General features: G+C 39.5%; 3 protein-coding genes across 13 annotated transcripts in view; 1 reads left to right on the forward strand and 2 right to left on the reverse strand.

The window, feature by feature from the left end:
- The window catches only part of LOC112161524 (SLX4 interacting protein), a 37,371-nt gene extending 25,820 nt beyond the window's left edge, over window positions 1-11,551 (reverse strand). Inside the window, exons 1-5 of one of the 8 annotated variants that reach the window (XM_024296716.2) lie at window positions 11,362-11,551; window positions 11,078-11,120; window positions 3,365-3,435; window positions 3,173-3,262; window positions 2,909-3,035 (exon numbers count right to left, since the gene is read on the reverse strand). In XM_024296716.2, coding sequence (XP_024152484.1) covers window positions 2,909-2,939 — 31 coding nt within the window. In that variant the 5' untranslated portion in view covers window positions 2,940-3,035; window positions 3,173-3,262; window positions 3,365-3,435; window positions 11,078-11,120; window positions 11,362-11,551. The other 7 variants (XM_024296718.2, XM_024296714.2, XM_024296713.2 and 4 more) reach the window with 7 other exon arrangements.
- A 106-nt stretch (window positions 11,552-11,657) lies between these two features.
- Window positions 11,658-16,660, forward strand: mkks (McKusick-Kaufman syndrome). Of its 4 annotated transcripts, none has more exons than XM_024296711.2 (5): window positions 11,659-12,896; window positions 12,964-13,145; window positions 13,526-13,636; window positions 13,707-13,796; window positions 13,900-14,141. In XM_024296711.2, exons 1-5 carry the CDS (start codon window positions 11,921-11,923, stop codon window positions 13,987-13,989), a joined length of 1,449 nt encoding a protein of 482 aa, XP_024152479.1. In that variant the 5' UTR covers window positions 11,659-11,920; the 3' UTR covers window positions 13,990-14,141. The 4 variants fall into 4 exon arrangements, with proteins under 4 accessions (XP_024152477.1, XP_024152479.1, XP_024152478.1 ...); XM_024296712.2 differs by having other exon boundaries at window positions 11,660-12,896; window positions 13,725-13,796; XM_024296709.2 differs by having other exon boundaries at window positions 11,658-12,896; window positions 13,707-16,660.
- srd5a2b (steroid-5-alpha-reductase, alpha polypeptide 2b) lies at window positions 15,503-18,092 on the reverse strand. The gene is made up of 5 exons (XM_024296720.2): window positions 16,752-18,092; window positions 16,137-16,300; window positions 15,952-16,053; window positions 15,727-15,877; window positions 15,503-15,642 (listed from the first exon to the last, which is right to left on the reverse strand). Exons 1-5 carry the CDS (start codon window positions 17,024-17,026, stop codon window positions 15,576-15,578), a joined length of 759 nt encoding a protein of 252 aa, XP_024152488.1. The 5' UTR covers window positions 17,027-18,092; the 3' UTR covers window positions 15,503-15,575.
- Between the last annotated feature and the right edge of the window lie 526 nt (window positions 18,093-18,618).

Below are 18,618 nucleotides of genomic sequence, written 5' to 3' on the forward strand. Positions count from 1 at the left end.
CCTGGTTCTGTGATGTTTAAACTCACATTTTGGACAGGTATAAAAGACAAATAAAACTCCATGCTAAAGCTACAGTGAACCTAAGACAAACCTTGTCTATAAGCATATACTAACAGCAGATGCAAGACATCTGGAAATGTGCTTTGGCAATTTGAAATGGCATGTTAACAGAATCCTTGCAAAATCGGGCTTCTCAGTTTTCAATTGACCAGTAAACTCAAACACTGAGACACCAAAAAGTCTGCAGGGTTATCTCCTTTTACTTGGAAGCAACTCCACAACAATAAAAGTTGAATAAATATTCAAAAAGGTCAAACTCCAAAGGGAAAAGAATATTTAAGTAGAGCTTGAAATTTTGACGGCCTGAACGTGAGCTCTGTAAGGACAAAATCGTCACGCTCTTTCAGTCTTCCAGCATTACAACAACCTGTTTTTCTCAAATATCATCCTGAATGACAAAAATGTCTTCCTCAAGGCACAAAGAAGCTATTATCCACTCATTTTCAATCTCTAATTACTCTGAGAAATGTGGGTGTGTTCAACACGGTTTACCATGGAGAATGCGTGAAGCCCCACCCAGGATCCCCTTCGCTGGGCTCCTAAAGTCCAACAATGCATGGAGATAAGACTGATGCAAACACTTGAAGTGAATGGCCTGGAATGCTAAAAGCTGTTGATAGCTCATTTGAAGTGCCAACAGCTGAGGCCGAAGCAGTGACGCTGAAGCCGTCTGTTGGCAGAAGCTCTTGTGATTTCACACTGGCACCGGTTCAAACGCCGCCTCACACAAGACCCGCAAGCCCCCGGCACCACTATCACCACACACCGAGCGACAATTCATCTGCCTATTCTTAGACTGGACACAAGCGTTGCCCCACCTGACGCCTCTCTCTATATTAAACCTGCTTACAGTTCTGCACCAGGATGTCCCACTACGTCCTCTTAACCATCCTGCAGACTTACAACATGCAAATGGAGCAAGTTTGAAAAAGAAACCCTGCTTTCACCCAATGCTTTAGAGATTAACAGGTTAGCAAGTGAGTCACTTGCAGAGCAGACAAGCAGTGCTTAATACCCTCCCTTAGCTCACAGTGACCTCCCCTTTAGATGGCTCCTACTGGCTCTCACTTCTCACAGCCACCTCCCTCACGTGGGACCATGAATGTCATTACACTGACTTCAGATCTTTAATAAAAATAGAGCCCATTAACTGCAACTGGTCCTGCTCAGTTCATGTTGGAGATTTGGCAAAGAGCCGAAAAGGAACCTAATCACTTTTACACGCTGTTCCACTATGAAAGTGTTAGTTCCCTTGTTCACACGCTGAAGTGAACTGATGCATTATGGGTGTCAGTCTGTGATCTCCATCATCAGATACGTCTGTCTCTGCGCAGTCTTTCATGGGGAGTATGAGTCAAGCATTGCAGTAACTGTAGACTGTCAGCCTGTTCACACCTACCAAGGGGGAGGATATCTTTCTCAAACAGCCTTGTTCTGCTGACTCCGTAGCTGAGACACTAACATGCATAAACACCATGCAAACTACAGTTATATAGTTACATTTAATGTTATTTATTCATGTCTACGTAAACAAAACAATATCTCAATGCAGAGACTATAGGAAGGTTTATAGCAGGAAAGTCAGGAAAAGCTGCAGACACAGGAGAAACTATATGAGACGAGCTCCCCTGTAATCCCACTCTCAGTTAGGACTGCTGAGTGAGTCCACTTTAACTGCCCTTAACTGCTACCTGTCACACACCTGTCTGTCTTCCAGCACACAGCTGGAGCTTCTTTAGACTGCAGGTTTGAAGTCATTCCAAGTCAAACATGAGTAACTGAAGTAAAGGACACTATGAGGCGAGTCGGGCTTTTTCTGAAGCAATTATTTTTTTAATAAAACCCACCTGAATGCAAGTGCGCATAAAAGTAGTTCAACTGTGTGAAGCATTTTGAATGTACTTTTTCCTACACAGGTAACACCCTGTGAGTGGAACGGCACCATGTCCCAACTGGTTCTGTCTGTTTCCACCCACGCTCGCCTCCGAAAGTTAAGTTTAATTGTTTTTCTTTAATGTTTTGCTTGTATGTTTTTACAGTTCTGTAACTTGGTTCCCATCCAGTCACTTTGATCCCAAAGTATTTCATGTCAGTTATAGCAGTATCGATGGTGAAAAGAACTAATAAATGAAACAAATATTACTTCATTCAAGAGGAATGAGCTGAACGCTTCAATGGAAAAAGAATAGTGCAGTAATTGAAATTGACTAAAGCCTTAGTCACGTGCATCCATACGGGGGTTGACCCGTACAAGTGTTGCCGGTTTTCGGGTTGCCCGGGAGGAGAGGAGTGGCTGCATCTGAAGGGGAGCGCAGGTGTGTCTTGCAGTTCCCTTGAGATTGTACAACCACCTCGAGGGACGTCATGAAAATGAAACGTACCATTGTTGTGCATGTGGTTAGTGTATCGTGAAGTAATCGTAAGGCTAATGAATGTTGCACACACTTATGACAAACGGGTGATGCTGTTGTATAGGGTTTTTACGCCACACTGTATGTAATTGGTGGTAAAGCCTTGGGTCACATACACCCGTATAGGGGTTGAGCCATATGAGTGCTGAGGGTTTTGAGGTTGTTCGGGAGTGTGGAGGATCAACCCTCTGTCTCACTTACTTTACCCATACTTACCCTTATGAGTGTTCACTATGACCTGTTGCTCGCAGCATACCCATAGAAAAAAATCTGAGCGAACATTTTCTCCCTATGGGTTCACTGAGCGGTCTACAGCCATTGACAGTTAATATATGCTTATAGTACAGGTTAGAACATTTTTCACCCCAACAAGCCCATAAGGGCAGTTGTGACTAGGCTTTAGGAAGTGTAAAAAGTGTAATAGTATGGTGTCTTACCTCTCACAGAAAACCCTGACGGGGGAATCATCTCCCTTCTCTGCTTGCATCCTTTTTTGCTGTGCAGGAATTCAGTGTACTGTCTGATCCTCTGGTCCAAAGCCTCTTGGACCAAGGTTGTGACTTCCTGCAAATATCACAATTCAAACATGTATGAACATGTTTGTGCACTCCTGTCTGAAGTTGATTTTACAAGTGTGCTTTAATGGTAAGACAATGTGATATTCTCCCACATGTATTAACAGGCACATCTTGTACCCCTACCTCAACGTGGCCCGCAGTGAACCAGCTGGCGTCTTTCTGGCTGCCCAAGGGCAAAACATGGAGATCCACCAGCACAGCAAAGTTCCCACACTGTAACACAAAGAGGACGCAAAGCCACAGGTTTGCTGAGGGGCGCTGAGTCCACAGGCAACAAAGGAAATCTAAGTGTGGTTGATTGACAGCGAGACAAACCAAAACGACCGACCCCCTGTGTCCGTGAGTGTCACACAGGAGTCCCGTCTGCACCGTCCGTTAGGTCATCTCTGTGACAAAACTCTGCATTATAGTTTGTCACTCAAAGCCAAAAAATGATTTAAGTTTTTTTATCCAAATCAGCATAAATATTGAAAAAAAGAACATTGCGTTCAAGGATCAACACACAAAAAGTTCAGAGTAAATAAAAAACTCTGTTGGTGAAGCTGCTGTTGAACGCTACATCAAGATGGTTTACAAACTGGAGCAAAGACTGACCAGTGCAGACAGCAGATGGATATGGGTCTCGTGTGAACTTTGTCTGCCTGTGTACAAGGAAGTAATGAATGGTCTGAGACCACACACGACCCGGCACGATACACAAGAGCAACAGGCACGGCTCAAAAACCCAGAGTGATGAAGCAGCAAAGACACTCGGCTGCACGGGGGTGTAACAACAATAGCATTCAAATGTCAGAAACAGACTTTCAAGTTGGAAAAGAGCAGAAGGTATTTATTTAGGAACAGGGGAAAAAATCCACAGTAAATGCTTTGTTCTGATCCGGGCTGGTCCCTTGGTATCACAGACAGGATGAATAAACTTTGGAGCCCAGACCTGAGGGAGGTTCTCTGATCTTCCTTGCAGGATGACACGAGGGAATGAATTAAGAGGGTCGGCAGAGGAAGCTCTTAATTCTGGTCACGACATCGCAAAAAAACAACTTTTTGACTGCCTTTGAAAGGTTATTTTGAGTAAAAAAAAAAATGGACTGTTAAACTGTTACTCACTAATTTAAAAAAAAATTCAGTTAAGCTGTGAAAGTTAAGACAGAGTGCTAAAAAAATTGCATTGTAGCTCAGAGCAAAACAAGCTGCCAAATGTTTAGAAGTATTTTTTATCTTTTCACTTCACTGTCATTAATAAATTTGAATTCCTCCTTTGGAGCTCAAACAGTGGAAAGGGCGCCCCCAAATGACTGACAAAATATGATTTTATTTGCAAAGGCTAGCTAGATATACTCTCAAAGCTCCACTGCAAACACATGTAAGAGGACAAATGCTGCATAATCTAAGCAGGTTCAAAAAGAAAAGAATGCAATGGAGCAAAGCAGAGGCTCGTCCCTACACATCAGCATTCTCCTCGCTTTGTGACCTTTGTCTCAAAAGGGTTCACAGATCACTGGTGGCCTCTTACCAGTGCATGAAAAAGCCTAGCAACACAGGGTCAGACCTTGTCAATCAAAACACACAGCCTCCAGAGCTGACATGACACATGCAGAATGAGTTTTTGATAGACTGACTTTCCATCCCTAAAACCTGATTTGCAGATGAATATGAGAACTGCTGACACATGATTAGATGTTAGAACCATCATCTGTCTTTTCAGTCATGGATGTTAAATTGGTATCAAAGGAAGTGCAGATATCAAAAAAGTTCTCAAGCATTCTGGAGCATCAATCAGATAAATGTTTTTACATGAAAAAGGTAGATAAAGGTGGAGTTTAACACAGGCTTATTGTGACCCCTAATTTGGTTTCTGGTTGAGTGTTTGGAGGTGCGATCCAAACGTTTTGCAAACCTCGGACTAAACCCTTTTTTACCACATTGGCCTGCAGATGAGACTAAACTGAAGGTGGCCAGTTGCACACAAACAGCATGTGATTTGATAGACCTATTAGAAGAGAAAAAGCCTGTCAGGAATGCAAACTAATGCAATCATCCTAACCAGAGCCCAATTAATTTACCAAGCAAAAAAAAAAGAATAAAAAGTGCCAGTTTGGTGAAAAAGGGGTAACTCGACTAGTCTGGGTTCTGCTGACATTCATGTTAGAATAAAACTAAATTAAATTTAACTCAAAGGCTCTCAGTAAAACCAGATCATGTGGTCTAAATTTGTCAGTTTTATGCAGGAGTGAGCGGTTATCTTGTTTCTGACCTATGACTCCTGCGTATCCGTGCTAATAACCGGTATCGGCCCTTTAGCGGGTAAGATTCTTAGCAAAGCGGTCTAGTGGGACAGTATTATGGCCTGAACGTGCCTAGAATGCCTTCAGAAACATGATCTGAAAGTCATAAAAAAGAAAATCTGTCCAACATTTTCAAAACAAATAGGGGGTTTGTAGTGCTGAATTTCACAAATGGTTGATTTTTTAAATTTGTTTCAATGATCTGATCCATTTTAAGGATTACTTAGATCCACTCAGATGAAAGTGTTTTTTGTGTGGCATTTTTCTCATGATGGAGGACATATATAAAGAAAAATAATCTTAAATGTGCATTTCTCAATATTTCTTTATTCAAATTGTTGTGAATCAGGAGCAGACAAAACAAATGCAGCTGTATTTGTGACATAGAAAACACATAGGCAGGGCCACAAGCTCAAGTTGTAGACAAATAGATTCATGAACGTCTTTTTTTTTTTGTCTTCGTCTAAGCTGGAGTCCGGCTCAAAACTGTACGGCTGGATAGCTCTGATATTGCTCTGCGTTTTTGTAGCACCAGTAATGTTAGGTTGGGGATGTAAGCTAAGCTCTCAGCAACGAGGAGGGGAAGAGGGGCGGGGTTGCTCCACACCAAAGGCCCCGCCCACCACTCTAAAGTGAATTTCTAATGAACTCCTGTGCTCTACAGAAACTCCCCTAACATAACATGTTATTTTTAGTTTTGGCTAAAAACAGCCTAATCATAATTAAACGACCACTGGGAACGTTTTGAAAATAGACCAAGAGATAGTCGGAGTGGGTCTTTAAAGGCAGTTAAAACTCCTTTGAAAGTTCTGGAGGAAGTGACTCTTTTCATAAGTTCTAAAATGGGCCAGTGCTGCTTTGTTCTCAGTCTTGCACAGACATTAAACAGATTAACAGATGCAGAGGCAGCGAGAAGCGCTACCTAATACCAAATCCTTTATCGAGCCATCTTTTGTGTGCTGGCACAAAGTGGATGAATGGAGCTGAGTCTTCCTGCAGGCTAAGCTCAACTTCTCTATCCTAAGTGTTCTAGCTGCCAAAGTGATAGATATTACCTAAGAGGGAAACTTAACAAATCCAAAAACATTTGAAAAAGAGACTAAAGGGGCCTTCAGTTCACAGGAGAACCCAAGGAAAGTCATCTTTAGTTCTGTCTGTAAATAAACAGGTCCTGACTTAAACCTCCAACATGCCCTTTTTTCTTCTCTGGTCCTCAGAGCTCTGGACTACATCACTCTCAGTTCCCAAAACACTCTCCACCTTTCCTTATCTCTCTCCCAAGCCCGGCTTTCCAACCTCCCGCCCGTGCTTCTCCAAGCTGGGCACGGAGCCCAGACTCTATGAGCGGCTTCACCCGCCTCCCCACCTCCATGCCCTTTGCCATTGCTATCGCGCAGTATAAGATCCAGACCTTCTCGGACTGCACTTAGCTCAGAGGCTAACACTAACCAGCCACAGATGTTTACACTGGGGGAGAGGGGGCAGCAGATGCGGTCTCACTCAATAAAACTTGCATCTTTCCCTTTGTGTCGCTCCTTTTGGGACTCTTTCTGCTCAGAAGCAGGGCAGCTCTTCAGAGCTGTGGGTGTGTCGGACCTCCGTTTATTCTCTTCTAGGTCACCCAGGTTTCCCATAAGAACAACATTCAAAATATTTTTGTATTATTTGTTTAAGAACCTGTCACCAAACAGTCTAAATGGGGATCTGAATATTACAGATTAAAACGTTGCATATTAGTGGACGGGAGGTAATCCAAAAGCAAACCTTCTTTCATTCAGGTGAATGTTAGCACACCTGAATCCTCTTTATTTGATGACAAAAAGAGACACAACCCAGGAGTGGAATTTTAGCAGCAAGAACAGACAGGAATATCTCCAGGTTACACTCAGCAAACAAAGCTCAGGCAGACACATCATGCAGAAATTGGTAGATAGACAGAAATAACAAGCAGAGAAGTGCTTTCCCTCATTAGGGTGGATGGATTCTCTGCAGCAATGTAGGGCAGCGCTGAGATAAAAGAGATATTTGTATCGAGCTCTGACACACAGTCTTGTGGAGGTGGAAAGCATTAAATTTAGAGGTTTATGAGACGAGTGGGGCAACGCCACGTACAACTTCAACCAAACAAGACTTTTAATTTCTACATTTTGACCTGTAAAAGCTTGACTTGGTTAAAAAGTCGGCGCTGCTTTTGCTGACAGAAGGCAGATTGCAGAAATGTGCTGGCAGACACAGAGCACGTCAGTGGATCAACGTTTAAGCCTGCAGGCCCTTTTCGGGAGGTCTGAGAAGTGGCAGGTCACTACATTCTCTAAGCCCATTTAAGAAGGAGCATACCAGCACCTCCTGCAGCTCCACAGGCAGAGAAGGGCTGGAAACACTTCAACGGGGAGAGGACCATAAAACACTCAGCCGGGCAGCCCAGTTAGTATCGCAAAGAGAATCCATCAAAATCCACACTGGACAAACAACCAAAACAGGGTCAAAATGATGTCCTCTAATTATCTAAAAGATAAATGAATTGGTGATAAACAACACGGCGGATTCGTGTTTGGCAAAGAGGAAGTCATGTGGAATGCTATTGTTTTGACTAATCCTCTGTAACATACTTGTTTGTGGTTAGTTGGTTATGCATGGTAAAGCCACACACATTTTCTCAAGCAGGGTAACAGAAGAGTATCATTACATGACCAATGAGAAGGAAGCTTCAGTGAACCTTCAGCATTCTTCTCTCCCACCGCCAGCCGAAGGAGGTGGTGGGCCGGCCTGTGTGCAGCACATGAAAGAAATAGAAGGGGAGCAAAAGCAATATCTGCTCCGCTACGTATACACGGTCTTAAGGAGACTGTGAGAGATCAGTGTAAATGTCTACAGCCCTCATCCAAAGCTCCCAATAAATGAAACATCAACAAACGTGAGGGCAGCAGCTTCCCCAGCACTTAACAAAAACATCTGATGTGCATTATTTCTAACAAAGCGGCAGACTGAGGATGAACCGTTGGGCCTTTTAATAGAGCCAGTTTCCTCTGCTTTGTGGAGCTGAGTCCATTAACAAAAGGCTCTCAGGGGGGAAGTCGAGCAAGGTTTTCAAACCAAAGACTCAAGCAATTTTTTTGAAAGAATAAACATAAACATGAGTGTGCAGATTTAAATCGTGTGTCTGTACTCCCCTCTAGTGGACAAACCTAATAAAAACGATTTAAGTGTCACTGGTTTTTATGTAATGCAGATTTAATAGAATAAAATGTTTCCAGTGATCAGAATGTTTTGCTGCTAGAAGAAGTAAATATGTTTCAAAGTTAGGAATAAAATATCAGCTCAGAACATCCAGTTTGACCAACATTATTTAAGTTTTTATCTTCCTTTCTTACATCTCCTCATGGTTAAATCTAGTATTAGTTTATAGTGTCACACAGATACAAAATCAGTTTTTAAAACTTGTGTCAACCAATGTTAGAAAGAGTTAATGAACTATAAAACATTTACTTTGAGGGATTACAACTCCCACTCCCACGTAAGACTTTTCAAAAATGTATCTTTTTTCAGTAACTCTTTTTTCCTTAATTTCTACTTTCTAGTAATATCTGTTAAGCTTGCAGAATTAAAATACTAACATGCTCAATTACTTTTTTATTGATTTATTTAATTTTATGTAAATATAGTTTAATGAGCATTTTGCTCCTTTTAATATTACATCAGCATGTTTACATAATGGTCATATGTAATGCGTTTTAAATAAAGAAATTTGCTTTTTTCCCATTTCCTTCCCCTCCCTTAATGTGGTGATTTAAGTATCTACTGGTAGCGTTCATGCAGTAATTAAGTAAGGAGATCTATCACTCATAAAATAGTTATTTTGACCCTTTTAATTTGATTTTCATTATTTTCCAATTTAAAAAATACATTTTGTTGTAGAGTCAAAACATTGCGGATGGTGGAAATTAAATTATTTTTCTCTTTTCTGCTTGACTGATCTCTTTGCCTTAGGGCAGGAATACCTAATATTCCTATACGGGCACAGCTTTTGCACACTTCATCCCCTATATCCAACACCATCCAACTGGTTCTGTTAACAGTCCCTAAATCTAATTCCTCATTGGGTTCTTTGTCCTTTCAGTCTGCAGCACCCAGAGACTGGGATAACTTACAAAATAACCATTAGACTGGACACTTTTGTTTCAAATACAGTTTTTAAAAGGACCCTTGTTGAAAATATTGCTGTGACTAATTATTTTAACAATTTAATGATTTTACTGATTGTAATGTGTTGCTTTTTTGTCTATGTGTCTCCTGTAATTCATTTTATTTTTCTTTCTCTTTCCTTTTGCCAGACCAAAATAAGAATTAATTTTCATCTGTCTTGCCTGAATAAATAAAAATGTAAAAAGTATGCTTGAAATAGCTCAGAAATCCGACTTCCAGAACTCTTCCAGATTTGGGCATGACCAAAACATGTGGGTGACGTTACAGTGAGCGTTGATCACACTTGTCTTTGATATTTGGGCATATTCTTGCACGTCTGGATTTGCTGTAATGTTATCTGTGCAGGAAGAACATGTTTTTTTACTCCCATAAGAGTTACAGACCACCACTCATCACAGAAAATAAATCCTAACTCTGACTACCATTTGGTTTTCATCCTGATTAAACTAGGAGGTTAGTCTGTTGCCAACAGTTTATACAAAGAGAAAATGTGTTATTTCTGCTTTTTTGTATAGAGAGAAGATTAAGTGTTGAAGGAGGAAGAGACATGGGTAATGATGAGGTGCTTGCAAGTTGCGGAAATATCTAAGAATGTTTGACTTTTGTAGATTATACTGGAAACAGAGTTGTTCAAAATTGGAAAAAATACATCTATATAAAAGTCCCTAACTGTTTTTACACCCGCGTCACCCAAATGGCAAATCTAACCTCAGTCTGGGCAGTGTTAAAAAACATATTGCAAAAAGGAGTGCTAAGAGAGAGTGTATCCCAATTATAATCATCTTTAATCTGTTGCCAGACTTTCAAAGTAGCCATAACAATTGACTTCTCTGTAAATTGCTTACAGTTTAACTTGCCAGGGAAACAGATTAAGGTCCTTAGTGGAAAGCGACAAGAACCAGATTCAACATGCTAATTTCTGATCAACACTAATTGCATATTTCAAAAATAAAGAATTATGCCTCAAAACAGCAAAAGTTCAACATTCTGTAGAAAGTTGATCTTAAATAAAGTGTGCAATTTAAGGGCATCAAAGACTTATTCTATCTTTCATAATTTGCTTTATACAGATTATTACAAGATTTATTACAAAAAAAGAAACTTTTAATAATATATTTTTAAAAGTAAGACTATAGACATATTGCTATAAGTGTGATGTTAAAATATATTAAATGTGTTATAAGGAAGACTGGTGCATGAAAAACAGCAAAAGGAAATGATTTTCTCAAAGGTCTTCTCCGCTGGCCCCAAAGACATTTTCTTAACCTGTTAAAACATCTGTTAAATGTTGATTTAAGATTTTTTTTCCTATAGATCCTGTGAGCTTGGGGGCTGAAATTTGAATAGTTAAACAATGACATTGAAATACCTGGTTATTTGAAACTGCTATCAAATTTAAAGATGTCAACTTATTTGTTTTACTTTTTACTTAACGGAATATATATGATTGACCTTTACACAAATAAAGTACAATTTGTTGTTGTTGTTTTTTATTACATTAATCCAACTTTGTGCAAAACCAAGTAGTAAAGTCTTATCTTACCTTAATGACAATCTTTCTAAAAGCCATCACTTCTAGTTTTCACCTGGACAGAAATACCACATGTTAACCTAAACGGATAACAGAACTTTGTTTAGTTTTTTTTTTTTTTTTTTTTTTTTTTACAAAATTCTGCAAAAGGTTTAGGGAAGCCATTATACTACATTACACAATCCGATACCAGACCATATACAACTTTAGATAAATAAATAAACTATACAAAAATGAAATATTAATTTAAACATATGTGAAGAAATGAAATTGTACATTGAAAAAAAATCACCTACCGCCAACAGTTTTAAACAAATGAGTCGCGGGGTGATGACGTCACCCAAAATTTTTAACCAAACTGTTGTAGTCCAATATCTAAACACATTTTTATTTAACATTTTAGCCATGGATAACAATTAAAAAAAACTTCAATTTAAAATAACATGACTACTTTTTAAACATTATTTTGGGGGATTCAGTAAAAAGAAAATAGAATAATATACAAAAGTTAAATTTAAAAAAGGGACCTCTGAAAATATCGTCACAGAACTTAGGTATGTCCTAAAAACGCCTGATTCATCTCACATATTGTTACCAATTAATGGTGGTTTAAGAATTAGTTGTCAAACCTTTTTTTAATTTTTATAGATAATATTTGACTTTTAATCATTTTATGGAATAATAGGCGTATATAAGGGAGAATATTGTTTAATTTGGATCAGGCCGAATTATCGCTATCCAAGTTGCGATAAGCGTTGCTCCTGGATTATTTATTTATTTATTTATTTGCTCCTGGATTAAAAACCGTTGCTTTTGCATTAGCGATTAAAGTTTTTGTAAAATTCGGGCCCACTCATGTCTCGTGTAGTGAAAAAAACTCCATCGGTTTGTACGGATATGCCGCTGAACAACGCGGAGGTTTGTGCAAAGCTCCATCTGATGAAGGAGCTTCTGAGATCTTGTTATGGTCCAACAGGTAGATTAAAACACATCCGCAATAATATCGGTGGGCGCGTGACCACATCCTCATCCTCGTCGGTTCTTCTTCCCGCCCTGTCTTCCTCTCAGCCTCTTCTTAACTTGATTAAATCCTCGATCCTGAATCACATCTCTCGTTTTAGTGACTGTGGTTTGTTCGCCGCTATTTTCTGCTTATCTCTCCTTGAGCACGTGAGACAACACGAACTGAGAGAAAACTTAGCCATTAAAGTGAACAAACACTGCTTGAGCCTGTGCACCAGTTACCTGCAGAGGGAAGACTGCGCATGTCGAGTGAAGGTCAACTTCTGCAGCAGCCAGAACCTCATGACTCTCGCAGGAAGCATCATCTCCAGTAAACCAGCATGTCTTCTTACAGAGGCGGAGAAGCATCACATCAGCACCATGGTTGTGCGAGCATTCCTGCAGACCATTCCCTGCAGCACCCCAGGTCCAGTCACTCTGGGTCACACTGTGACTGTCACTATTGTGGGTCTGCGTGTTTTGGACTCTGCAGTGTTTCCAGGCTTGCTTGTGGAAATGTATGACCCCTTTGACCAGACGGACAGTTCTTCCGGACCTCTGCGCACGGTTCTGTTCAGCACATCGCTCGCTGGAGATCTAGCTGAACTTGGAGATGGTACAATCGAGGTGGACCCAGATGTGGACACAGACTTACAAGTCCTAAATCAGCTTCTAGAACTTGGAAAACAGCTGGTTGAAGATGAGGTGAGGCTGTGTGTCTGCCAGAAGGTCATCCACCCTGTCCTACAGCAGTACTTGAGGAGTCATGGTGTCGTGGTGTTGGAGAGACTTGGAATGGCTCTAATGGAGCCACTCAGCATGCTGGCAGGTGAGACAGCATCAGTTTTGTTGCATCTGAGGTTAATAGTCCACTGATATGTAAATATTTTGCTCAGGTACTCAACCCGTGGCGACATTACATGCCAGGATCCTAAGTACAGCCTATGGAAGGGTGAAGAACCTCAGCACCAAACAGTTTGGATTCAAGACGATGTTGCATCTACAGCCGGAAGGAGAGGCAGCCGTCTGCACCATGGTCCTCTGCCACAGGAATGAGACCATGCTGGATGAACTGAAGGTAAATCGGGTGATAAGATGAGGTTTTTGTCTTCGCTTTGCCAGAAAAAACAAATAAAGTCTGTTTTTCAAAAAATAAATTACTCTGGAATCAAATGTTTTTATATAAGCAGAGACGGGTAAAGTATCCAAAATCTGTACTCAAGTATGAGTACTTTTACTTTAAGATAACGTAGCTGTGTCTAAGTAAAGGTTTTTCATCTTCAATCTACTTAAGTAAAAGTATGATGCTGTGAATGATTTCAATTTTTTTCAAGTAAATGTAACTTATAAGCCACTTCTGTATATATGTTTGCAAATCTAGAAAAAAAAATCAGCCATCAGCTTATAGTACGTCTTGAAACACAAGCTTTAAATTTCCTTTTGTTTTTCTGCTTTAAGGTGGTGTGTCAGAAGGCAGAGCATGGACTAAGACTGACCCTGAAAGAACCATCTGCTTTACTTGGAGGAGGCTGCACAGAAACCCATTTATCTGCTTATGTCAAGCACAAAGTGAGATCCAGCATTTAATTATCAAACTGGTTAGTTTTAGCTTTAACCTCACATCGCCACATTTTGAAAGCTGTTCCTGTTATTGCAGGGCCAGCAAGAAGCATCAGAGAGTGCAGCTGGATTAGGGTGCTCACCAGCAGAGTTCCTTCTAGGTGTAAAGGTATTCTGCCGCTCCTTAGATATGGTGGCGAGATCGCTGGAGCACGACGGTGGGACCTCTGTGATCGATCTGAACCACGCTCACCACTGGACTGTTTCTGCAGGCGCCACCAAAGAAGACATGGTGGGTGGTCTGGGCCTCTGTGGTTGTGGACTGGTGGAGAACTCACCAAGTACCAAGTGGACTTTTCTAAACACAGAATATGCAGAGTTCTGTCCTGCACCTTTGCTTGGGGATTCTTGCAGGAAGCCCACAGTGTTGGACTCTTTCACTGCTAAAGTCAATGCATTACAAGTTGCTGTTGAAACTGCAAATCTTGTATTGGATGTGAGGTATATAATTGAAGATGTAAACTAAAACGTAATTAAAAGTATTTACTAACTCTTGTGTGGATTTTACAGATTAATTTGCATAGGAATATTTATTCTGGTCGTCATTGGGACTGTAATTAATTACTCTGTAGTTTTTGCTCGTCTTGCAGAGGGAAACTTGTTTTTAGCACACTGAAATGTGGAGTTACTTCTTAATTTTTAAACAACCAACCCTTTTTCTAAAGTGTATAGAAACAAATCAGATGTAACCCAATAGTTTTAAAATAAAATATTTTACTTTCAACATTTTAAAGTAAATAGGCATGATTTTGATTAAATTAAAAACTTTGATTACATTTTCATACAAAAGCACTTTTCAATGAAGTGCTATAAAAACACAACTTAGAAGAGGCTAGTTTGGCCACATTCAATAGGAAATAGGTTTTAAAAGTCATTGTTTTGATTGTATATGAGAACTGGACTGAGTGACTCCTCCCTTCTGGCATTCCAGACAGGAAGTACCCTCTGGCTTCAAGAGGCCAGAATCCCATAGACTTCTATAGAGAAATAAACAGCTAGCACTCAGTCATCCTATTTTTCAGAATAACCATTCTTGCTCTGATACCTTTTTTAACATGGGTTATGTTATTATTTTACCCCTTAGTGCACTTTATAGGGAATTCACCATTTGTAGAGCTGTCTGAATCTACAATTCCAAAATCCAGTGTTCTAAAAATTTCCCATAAGTCTCTGAAAAAAACTGCGCATTGATGTTCACTAGATTGGTGAATATAATCCATAATGCATTGAGTTTGACCAATTTTTCCTGTGAGAAACTTTATTTCAATTTATCTTTTATAAATCATCCAAGTTGACATCATCCAAAGTGGATTCATTGAAATTGTTGACGTATTTGCCAAAAAGAAAAAAAATTCATGTTTTTTTCTGTTGTACAAGTTTTTTAAGCTACAAACTGACCAATCAGATGCCTTAATAAAATTAGGTGGAGCTTGCAGGCCCCTCCTTCCAAAAGCATTTGACAGAGTTTGTGTTGTCTGCTTTCATGTGGTAGGGGTATGGCCTTCTAATAAGCTTCACTCCTGATTGGTGAATGCGGTTGCTATAGAAACAATGAGTCGGACCAATCACTGCTTACTGACAACATCTGGCTCCAATATGGCGGCGTTCATACCACAAAAAATGGCAACTGAAGTAACTTCATTTGGTTGTAGCCGGATGGAAACATTTAATCTGAATGATGTCACACTCACTCACTCCAGTTCCCAGATACAGTCGATGGGTAAATCTAACATCCACCATCCAGATGATGCAAACTACACACTTAAACGTCTTCTCAAATTCTGAAAGTGCACTCAATTTCCAAGTAAAACAGGAACAGGAGAGCTCATCTCATGTTGAGTTGACTTCTGCGTGCATCAACAGTTGAAAGGAAAGTGTGTCTTTTCTCTCAAAAGAGGAATGGGATCAAAGCCTTTCGAGACTTGGGGTACTCCTTAAACTTTTCCTGATAAAACCTGTAGTCGCAGAGAAGAGCAGAAGGTCATTCAGAGACAAAGACGGCCGTTTGCTATTTCAAGTTTCCAGTTGTATCCATGCACCTGTGATGGTAATGAGCTCTCGGACCGATGAAGCAGAGAGAAAACACGGCGAATGAAAGTGTTGGAAGGGACCAGGTCGCTACAGCGTAGCCAAACCACTCCACAATCTCACCAAGGTAGTTGGCACCAGACACATATTCAAAAAGTCCTCCTGTAGGTAATCAGGAAGGCCACATGTCACTACAAGCAGCAACTGGAAAAAAGATTACATAACATGTTCCAGACCTGCAGGAATCTTGTAAACCACCTCGTTGGGTTTCCTCAGGTTGCGCAGGATGTGATCACTGTGTATATTGATGGCCATTCCAGTGTAAAACATCAACAAACCTTAAAAAATTAAGCATTAATAACCTTTTTATCTGTTAAAAAAACATCTTTCAGATAATAACACATTTAATAAAAGTATTTACCAATTTTACAAGAATAACCTGAGAGCCATTCATCTTCTAAGTGGGTGCAATGCAGCAGGTAGTGGGCCTGCAGGAAGCCATTTATGGAGCAGAAGAGCGCTGCTGCCATCATCACGCTCAGGGGCAGAGGTTGTCCTCTTGTCAGTAATGCATAGACAAACGTCCTGTTGATGAGGAGACAGCAGATGCAAAAAGAGGAACACAAGAAGCTTCGTGTTTTCAACACTAATTTACAATATTTGCTCTAGGCATTAAAAATCGTTCTGAAATGTTAAACTTTTGATTCAGATACATTTTTAAATAATATTTGATATGAAAATGTGAGTGGATTCTACACATTTTTTTAATAAAAGCAGCTTTGCCCATAAGACGGTTGGATCCATGTCTGCTGTTCATGCTGGTACTGCTTCAGATACACTGATATGACAAAAATGTCAGCATGAAAACTAAAAAAAAAAAAAAAAAAAAGAATGATTTTTTTAAAGAACAATTTTGTTGTATCTCCTTATGAATGAAAAAAAATACAAAAAAAACTAAAAATATGAAGTGAATGCAAATATATTGTCATAATGAATTCTTTTTCACAAATAAAATAAAGAATATGTTTGTTCTTACCTCTGAAAGTAGTGCAGGCAAAAGGTCTTCAGCAGTAAGTGTTTCCCCACAGCGGAGGATTCCTGCATCAGGAACATCAGGAGCAGAGGGATCAGGAGGGCAGGCATCTCCTGGAGGAACCAGGCGGGTCTTGCAGGTACTTTTCTAACTGGGCATGAGGGGACCATGTGTCGCCCGTAGGAGCTCTGAGCCTTCCTGTGAAGCACCAGGTGGACCAGGCCTGTCAGGATGAAGCCGTAGCTCAGATAACTGACCGTGTTCTCGTAGCAGTGCATCTTTCCCTCTGGTTGGTGAGCGTCGCAGATCTCCTTTCATGTAGTGGAATTATCTTGAGCATCTGAATGAAGTTGTTGTAAGAAGTGTCTGACTCCTCCCAAAGTAAAGGTAAAGGTGTTTCAGCCTGCTGGGACTTGAAAATGTTCCCTCTGCCACAGTCTTTGTACGAATATTTGTGAAGGGTGACCTTCTGACTTGATATTTCTTTTTTTTTTTCAGAGCTATGAACGGGTTTAACTGCGGATTAGACGGCTAAAAACAGTTTAAAACTCTGTTGTTTGTGGTGTAAAATTTTTAATTATTTGCTTTCTTCTGGGGTCAATTAGAAAAAAGCAGTTTAAGTATTAAACCATGTAATCTTGGATCAAATAGGAACAAACAATCCAAACAACAGAAAAACTCCGGCTCATGTGCCAAGAAACTGGTCCTAATATGAGTAAGGGGTTGCTGAGACTCAATCTGCTTTAATTTGAACATTTGAAAGATTTTGATTGGATCCATACATCCTTCAAAGCACAACTATTTATGTTTTTCTATTGAAATAACAATTTGCTGTTTTGATGATTAAAAAAAACGTTGATTTTGTCTCATTACATGGATACAATTTAAATTCTAATTAACTTCAATCTGACAGGTTTACTTAAGAAAATAAACTCTTTATTTTAGGAGCAATAAATAAAACACTTTTCAACATTTAAATACTAAAATGGGACATTTTCACTTTAAAGTTGGTGCAACGTGTTTATTTTTTTGGGCATAACTGTCAAAAAAAAAAAAGCTAAATATCAGATTTCAAATAAGTTAACGGCTGCTAAGAGCAGCTCTTCTCATTGTATCCAGTGTGTATTCTATTACTCTATAGGTAAAGCTTTTTCTGTGAACTTGAAATTCCGGTTTCCCAATCTTTATTCTGGAAAAGCTCATCCATCAAACTCTACATTTTCACTCAACACATACAGCTCCCCCACTTCCTCTAGGGGATTAAGTTAAAGTGACACACCGGGGGAGCGTGAAGGTCCATCAGGTATGAAAAACCAAGAGATTTAAAGAATATATATATTATTTTCCTAAAATTTCTTAAAATTATTTTACCGTTGAAAAACTTTCTTGACAATTTTTCTTGCAAGAAAGAAATAAGACATTTTTGGATTTGCTTTTTTAAGATTCTGTTTTTCCTCAAATTACAATGATTTGAAATACTTTATAATCTTAAAATAAGATTTGTGGAAAAAGCCTAGAGGAAGGTGACAAACAATTTAATAAACAAACTGGAATAAATGATTAAATAACCTAAACTGAACAGAGCTGTGGCATTGTGGGCAGAAACATCTCAACTTTTTTCATAAAAAAATTATAAAATAAAGAAAAAAGTTATGAAAAATTCAGGTTTTGACAGTAGTCCATTCCAATGAAAGTTCCCCAGATGTCTCCCACAATGTTAGACTGAAATCAGCACACTTTACATTTATTTATGAACAATTACACTTCGAACACTACAAACTAACTGATCCTTGCAAAGATTCAAGACTTTGTTTTTTGACATTGTTTTCCATTATTTTCTAATCATTTATGAATTGATATCTTAAAGATT

Source organism: Oryzias melastigma, linkage group LG15 (assembly GCF_002922805.2).
Source record: "Oryzias melastigma strain HK-1 linkage group LG15, ASM292280v2, whole genome shotgun sequence".
Classification (NCBI taxonomy): domain Eukaryota; kingdom Metazoa; phylum Chordata; class Actinopteri; order Beloniformes; family Adrianichthyidae; genus Oryzias; species Oryzias melastigma.